This window comes from Oncorhynchus tshawytscha, linkage group LG18 (genome assembly GCF_018296145.1).
Source record: "Oncorhynchus tshawytscha isolate Ot180627B linkage group LG18, Otsh_v2.0, whole genome shotgun sequence".
NCBI classification, from domain to species: Eukaryota; Metazoa; Chordata; class Actinopteri; order Salmoniformes; family Salmonidae; genus Oncorhynchus; species Oncorhynchus tshawytscha.
Window position 1 is genome coordinate 4,095,887 of NC_056446.1, and position 7,914 is coordinate 4,103,800.

The 7,914-nt window shown below is 39.4% G+C and overlaps 1 protein-coding gene across 1 annotated transcript; it reads left to right on the top strand.

The window, feature by feature from the left end:
• The first annotated feature begins 445 nt into the window (after positions 1–445).
• Positions 446–6,926, top strand: LOC112223747 (zinc finger protein 625-like). The gene is made up of 2 exons (XM_024386925.2): positions 446–1,073; positions 5,581–6,926. Exons 1-2 carry the CDS (start codon positions 677–679, stop codon positions 6,510–6,512), a joined length of 1,329 nt encoding a protein of 442 aa, XP_024242693.2. The 5' UTR covers positions 446–676; the 3' UTR covers positions 6,513–6,926.
• The last annotated feature ends 988 nt before the right edge of the window (positions 6,927–7,914 follow it).

Sequence of the window (7,914 nt, forward strand, 5' to 3'; positions counted from 1 at the left end):
CACGCTAGCAGTAAGCCAAGGTTATAAAACAAACAGGCATGATTCTACCTTTCATTTTGAGCCCATGGCAAGAAGGCACCAGAGCCTACCGTGCTAACGAGTTCCCACTAGATAACACAACCACACAGTTCATTAAAAGCATGAGGTGTGGCTACGTTTGCAAGCTTGAGCTTGATACTAAACCAGCATACAAACTCCGCATCACAGAGTAGATCATCCATATGACGTTGAGAAAAAGTGCATTGTGGGAAATTTAGAAGACATTCAGAAATAAATTAAGAAATATGTAATAATTCAAAAACATAACTGCTTGTACTTATAGGTAACCAGATCGTGACTACAACTAAGTTACAAGTTACAACTAAGTCCTAAACCACACTGTTGTTACACTGGTGAGTGTTACAATGCTGATAGTGTGACGTATAATCTATTGGACGGAACTCTTCTTTCAACAGCAGCAACAGTTAGTCAGCCACCTCGGTAGCTTGCTAGACAAAATAGCAGAACCAATAAATCTATTTAGACGCTTTAGTGTATATTAGCCACTGTGTTTTAAACCCACTTCCTTCGTCTAGTTAGTTATCCGATTTAATTTCATATTTACGGTGTTGTTGTTATTAGTCAGTTAGCGGGCTGGTTAATTTAGCATTAGCCTCGCTAGCTAACATTCCCGACCATGAGCTCACTAAGGTTCTCCCCTCCTGCTGAAGAAGAGGAGGTCTGCTGGACGGAAAAAGAGGGACTGTGGCTGAACGTTGTTGTGAAAGAGGAGGCAGAGGAGGATGTCACAATACAAAAACAAGTGGAGGGTGAGGCTGTTACAGTGAAAGAAGAAGAGAAAGACGTTTCAGTTAAAGAAGAGGAAGACGCGTTCAGAGTGAAAGAGGAAGAGGATGTTACAGTAAAAGAAGAGGAGGAAGAGGATGATGCATGTTTTCGAGTGAAAGAGGAGGAGGGGGAGATGACTGTCACATTGAAAAAAGAGGAGGAAACTGGATATCTGGGCTCGGTTTCCCAAAGGCATGTTAAGGCATCCAATGGTTCTAAAGTTGAACGGGCCCTGATTAATACTAGTAAGTACTGTCTTAAAAACAGAGGCACAAACTCTGCAGTTGTTGAGCTGATGTGTGGTGTTAAAGGGGAAATATGCAATAGCTACATCCATATTTAGACTTTAATGTGTTTATTTATAGCCATTGATTCTTGAAGAATATAACATGCCTCATGAGCTTAGTTCAACTGCCCTACCACACCAGAACCGAAAATAAGCGTTTTTTTTATTACTCTAATAAGCGTTTTTTACTCCAATGTTTAGAAACAATGTAAATCAACACTGTAAAGCTTCAAAACATGGTTAAAACTATAATGTTGATATCATAGATGGTCAGTCCTTGCATCCGTATGTCTGTTTATGAATTTGAGACTAGTTACATTTCTCCAGTCCCATCCATCATCTTATTACCAAAACAGTGGTGGAATTACAGCTGTTATTGTTTCAACTGCAGATTGGTTGTGGCCTTTTTTAAAGGGTCAACCTAGGATGTTGACAGCAACAACATGGCTGCCCAGAGACATGGTTTGGTAAACAGCTGAAGGATTGGGGCAGGAGAAATGTAACCACTCTCAAATTCATAGAGAAAGCTGTTGTGGCAACGTTAACCCAGAACCTAGCGACCTCGTCAAGAAGTTCAGACATCTTGGCGTAACAGTTATAAGGTGTTGGCTTGACAGACGCTGGACCCAGGTTTCAGTCCAGCTCAGGGCTACCCTCTGAATACACTACACTATGAATACAAGGACTGGCCATCCATGAGGTCAAAATGATCGTTTTAACAAGATTTCAAGGCTATACAGTGCTTGTTTACAAACAGTGGTGTTATAAGAGTTTATGTTTGATGCATTTATAAGTTATATTCTTCAAGAATCAATGATTATGTAGTAAATGGGTGTTTCTATAACTGCCAGGGTAGATTTCCTGTGTGGGTCAAATTGTTAGAGTTGTTTATAAGTCATTAGCTGTGTTAGAATACTCATACTAACTGTACTATTTGTTATGTTAATTGAGTATATAGTAGGCTTATTGGTCATAGTATGATGTAGTTAGTATGCCAAAAGTTCCCGGATGTGTCTGGAAGTAGCTAGCAAGCTAAGGTCAGAACGGTCAAATCAACCCAACTCCTCGGCCGGAGCATCCAGTGGCTCCGAGAGCGAAACGGGCTGAATTTACAAACAGACAATCTGACAACGCTCTGAATTTATGAAGCACTCTGGCATTCAAGATTGAATTTAAAAACACACCCGAAGTCATAAAATGTCTAACTAGTAATGTGTTATGCTAACTAGCTAGCAAGAGGTTGCATAGCAACAGCATAAACTTCAGGTAGACAGGAGAAGAGCGCTCAACTGAAAGGATACGGTTAATTTACAAAATACTACAATTAACTAATAGTATGTAGTGTATATTCATTAACTATGTAGTTACAGTATACTACAATTAACTAATAGTATGTAGTATATACTCATTAAGTATGTAGTTACAGTATGTTAGCATGGGTATTCAATCCCAGCTATTTGCCTTTTTTCAATGCCATTACATTAAAAATACCTACATTCAATAACATTTATGAATTGTTTGAAACCTTTGTTTTCAACCCTTCTCAATGTTGGTGCCTTGCCGGATTTGTATATATTTTTTTATATAACACTACTTGACTTTTCTTGTATTTATGGCAGTGTAGTTCCCTTAATGGTCAGTCAACTTTGGTACAACATACTATGGGGAGTCGTGACTTCGGTTGAAGGATCTAAAATCACACCTGAATAGGCCAATGAAATCCACGCCTGGCTGGAAGTCCCGCATTCCACAGGTGATGAGCGTCAGGCTCAGATTCATTCCTTCAATTATCCCGCGCTTCACCTCGGTGTGAACAGGAACAATTCATACTACTAAAACAAACAATTGGAACATGAGACGGTCTTAAGTTGCTCCAACTAAACTGACCCTTAGTGGTAGAGCGTGATCACCCCCTGGACTTTGTGTGGTTCTCATAGTTTCCTAATCACAAACAATATCCTGGCTTTAACAATGAGTAAGATGGCTAAAAATTAGACCTAGACATTGAAAGTTAAGACCAAGGTAAAGTTGGATTTATAGTCACACATTGACGTTCAACAGACATTGGCCAAAAGCCATTTAAAATGGTATAAATCAATAACTAATTCACTGATTGTCACAGAAACATCAAACTGGGTATCATTAATTCTATAAATGTCTAGCATACTTTTACAACTTTTGTTTTGAATAAAAATTCCAGTTTTGATGTTATAGCAATACATAAAATCTATAAAGTTCCATTTAAAAGCGGTATAAATCAATAACTAATTCACCATTTGTCACAGAAAATTCATAATTAAAAGTTAATTTGTGGAATTTCTTTCCTTAATGCGTTTGAGCCAATCAGTTGTGTTGTGACAAGGTAGGGTTTTCTCACTTTCCAGTAGGCTTATATTGAAGATATGGCAAATAGGAGTGTCAATGTCGTCCGCTATTATCCTCAGTAATTTCCCATCCAAGTTGTCAGACCGCGGTGGCCTGAAAAAGAAAATGAGAACCTCACACTCTAGGAGCTCAGATGCAATAATTTAATAACCTAATAACCAACGTTTTCACAGACAAGCTGTCTTCATCAGGGTATAATGACCAACACTGCAGGTAACTGGTTTATATTGTGTCAAAGGACACACACAGGTGTCTTAATCATGTCCGAATGTGGCCTGATATCATTGGTTAATTTGCAGATATAAGTAGAACGTGTAAAAACATAAATGGATAGCATACGGTCATAGATACAATTTGGCAACATAGACCTCCGAACATTTACAATGAATAGCAATATTACAATAATGGCTATGTTGAGACCGACGGGAGCAAGGCTCTTTAAATTAAAGATCCAGGCAACCTCTCGTTTTAACAATAAATTGTCGAGGTCACCCCCTCTCAAAGCGACTGGCGACCTCGTCAAGAAGTTTAAACATCTTGGCGTAACAGTTATAAGGTGTTGGCTTGACAGTCGCTGGACCCAGGATTGAGTCGGTGTCGGCTTTTTTGGTCCTCCAATAATCGGTATCGGCATTGAAAAATCATAATCGGTCAAGCTCTACTTTGAATAGCAGGTAGTAAGAACGCTTGGTTTTTGCGACTGTCCTTGAAAGAGAGAATTTCTTGATTTTTGTACCCCCTCACCTCTGTCAAATTGTTTTTTGCAAATTCTTTTTATTCAAGAGTGAGACTCGCCTTTAGAGTCTGTTGTTCTTAGATGAAGTTATGGCTCCTACAGTAGATCTGTGTTACTGTTAGGATCTTCCAGTAGTTATCGATGTTACTATAATGTGAAAACAAGACAAAATATGACTTGTTGCTCACATGACTGTCTTAAGACAATTGTCAAATAATTTAACAGACGTCAATTGTTGTACAACTTCATGGGTATGCTCTGGGCATCACCTTTTACCTCAAATAAACAGTGGATTGCTGCTGTTGTGGGACTTTAACTTCTTGGCGCACCCATCCTGTTAGCAGGATCATTTTCATCAACATCCGCTGAATTGCAAAATTCAAAGTAAATTACTAAACATATTTAATTTTAATGAAATCACAAGTGCAATATAGCAAAACACAGCTTAGCTTGTTGTTAATCCACCTGGCGTGTCAGATTTCAAAAAAGCTTTACAGCAAAAGCTATCCAAAACATAGACAACAGCAAAGTAGATTGGTCACGAAAGTCAGAAAAGCAATAAAACGAATTGCTTACCTTTGATGATCTTCGGATGTTTGCACTCACGAGACTCCCAGTTACACAATAAATGTTCCTTTTGTTCAATAAAGATAATTTTTACATCCAAAAACCTCCATTTGGTTAGCGCGTTTTGTTCAGAAATCCACAGGCTCATGCTGGTCATGATGGGCAGACAAAAATTCCTAATAGTATCCGTAAAGTTCGTAGAAACATGTCAAACGTTTTTTATAAACAATCCTCAGGTTGTTTTTACAATAAATAATTTATAATATTTCAACCGGGCCGTAGCCTTTTCAATAGGAGAGAGAGAACATGTCTGCTCCAAGCTGTTGCACATGCAAAACTCTGCTGGCACCCAGCCATCCACTGACGCGATGTGATCGTTCTCGCTTACTTTTCAGGATAAAAGACTGAAACTATGTCTAAAGACTGTTCACACCATGTGGAAGCCATAGGGAAAGGAATCTGGTTGATATCCCTTTAAATGGAGGGGAGGCATGCAATGGAACAGGGAGATTAGTTTATCTTAGGCATTTCCTGGATTTTGGATTTTCTTCTGGTTTTCGCCTGCAATATCAGTTCTGTTATACTCACAGACAATATTTTGACAGTTTTGGAAACTTTAGAGTGTTTTCTATCCTAATCTGACAATTATATGCATATCCTAGATTCTGGGCCTGAGAAATAGGCAGTTTCATTTGGGTACGTTTTTCATCCAAACATCAAAATACTGCCCCCTACACTCAACAGGTTAACCATCTGTCTGACTTTGTCGTTCACACAGGAGAGAGACGGGACTATCGTGGATCCTCTGGGGAGTCGACAGGAGAGAGATGTGAGTATCCTGGGTCCTCTGGGGAGTCTCAACAACAACATGACGCTGAAGAGGCAGAGAAGAGTCTCTTCAGATCAGAACACCTCAAGAAACACCAGCAGAGACCCACATTGACGAATCCTTACTGCTGCTCTGACTGTGAGAAGAATTGCAAATCTTCATCAGAACTTAAAATACACCAGAGAATCCACACAGGAGAAAAGCCGTACCACTGCTCTCATTGTGGAACGAGTTTCTCTAGATCATATTCATTGAAAACACACCTGCTAATTCACACAGGAGAGAAATCTCATAGCTGTACTCAATGTGGAAAGAGTTTTACTACATCTTCCAATCTGACTAAACACCAGAAAACACACACAACAGAGAAACCTTATAGCTGTGATCAATGTGGGAAGAGTTATGTTACATCTAGCTATCTGACTTTACACCAGAGAACACACACAGGAGAGAAATCTTACAGCTGTGATAAATGTGATAAGAGTTATGTTACATCTAGCTCTCTGACAGTACACCAGAGAACACACACAGGAGAGAAACCATTTAGCTGTAATCAATGTGGGAAGAGTTTTACTACATCTAGCTCTCTGAAGGTACACAAGAGAACACACACAGGAGAGAAACCCTGTAGCTGTACCCAATGTGGAAAGAGTTTTACTCGGTCAAGCTCACTGCAAATGCACCAGAGAATACACACAGGTGAGAAACCATATAGCTGTAATCAATGTGGGAAGAGTTTTACTCAGCCAAATGGACTGATATTACACCAGCGCACACACACAGGAGAGAAACCATATAGTTGTACTCAATGTGGGAAGAGTTTTATACAGGCAAGCTGCTTGAAAGTACACCTGAGAACGCACACAGGAGAGAAATCTTAACACTGCTCTGACTGCGACAAGAGTTTTGTTAGCTTAAGTGATTTAAAATCGCACTAGAGAACACATAAACAGGAGAGAACCCTTATAGCTGTGATCAATGTGACAAATGATACTTTGATAAAAGATCTCTGATCAGACATCAGAAAATACATACATGAAAAAGTTGTTTTAATAATGTCACAATGTAGAACCTAAACGTTTGTCCCCTGTTCTATTGATTTCAGCGTGATATGGATATTAGCCTCACGGAAAAATCCAGGCTCTGAATTGATAGAGTACTATTTATATGATTTAACAAAAAGTGACTAACACAAAAAGAGTTGTTACATTTACCACGTTGGTGACCCACTTGAATCAAAATGCAACACTTCAAAATGTACAGTTGAAGTCGGAAGTTTACATACACCTTAGCCAAATACATTTAAACTCAGTTTTTCATTATTCCTGACATTTAATCCTAATTAAAATTCCCTGTCTTAGGTCAGTTAGGATCACCACTTTATTTTCAGAATGTGAAATGTCAGAAAAATAGTAGAGAGAATGATTTATTTCAGCTTTTAATTCTTTCATCACATTCCCAGTGGGTCAGAAGTTTACATACACTCAATTAGTATTTGGTAGCATTGCCCTTAAATGTTTTAACTTGGGTCAAATGTTTTGGGTAGTCTTTCACAAGCTGCCCACAATAAGTTGGGTGAATTTTGGCCCATTCCACGTCAAAGAGCTGGTGTAACTGAGTCAGGTTTCTAGGCCTCCTTGCGCGTACACACTTTTTCAGTTCTGCCCAAAGAATTTCTATAGGATTGAGGTCAGGGCTTTGTGATGGCCACTCCAATACCTTGACTTTGTTGTCCTTAAGCCATTTTGCCACAACTTTGGAAGTATGCTTGGGGTCATTGTCCATTTGGAAGACCCATTTGCGACCAAGCTTGAGCTCTGTCCTGGGCAGGTGCTCTATCCAAGTTTTAACTTCCTGACTGATGTCTTGTTGCTTCAATATAGCCACCAAATTTTCCTTCCTCACGATGCCATCTATTTTGTGAAGTGCACCAGTCCCTCCTGCAGCAAAGCACCCCCACAACATGAAAATGCCACCCCCTTGCTTCACGGTTGGAATGGTGTTCTTCGGCTTGCAAGCCTCCCCCTTTTTCCTCCAAACATAACGATGGTCATTATGGCCAAACAGTTCTATTTTTGTTCCATCAGACCAAAAAGTACGATCTTTGTTCCCGTGTGCAGTTGCAAACCGTAGTCTGGCTTTTTTAAGGCGGTTTTGGAGCAGTGGCTTTTTCCTTGCTGAGCGGCCTTTCAAGTTATGTCAATATAGGACTCGTTTTACTGTGGATATAGATTATTTTGTACCTGTTTCCTCCAAAATCTTCACAAGGTCCTTTGCTGTTGT

Coding starts and splice junctions, on each gene's coding strand:
- LOC112223747 (XM_024386925.2), top strand. CDS start 677: ATGAGCTCACTAAGGTTCTCCCCTCCTGCTGAAGAAGAGGAGGTCTGC. Junction 1,074..5,580: donor ACGGGCCCTGATTAATACTA/GTAAGTACTGTC, acceptor TCGTTCACACAG/GAGAGAGACGGGACTATCGT.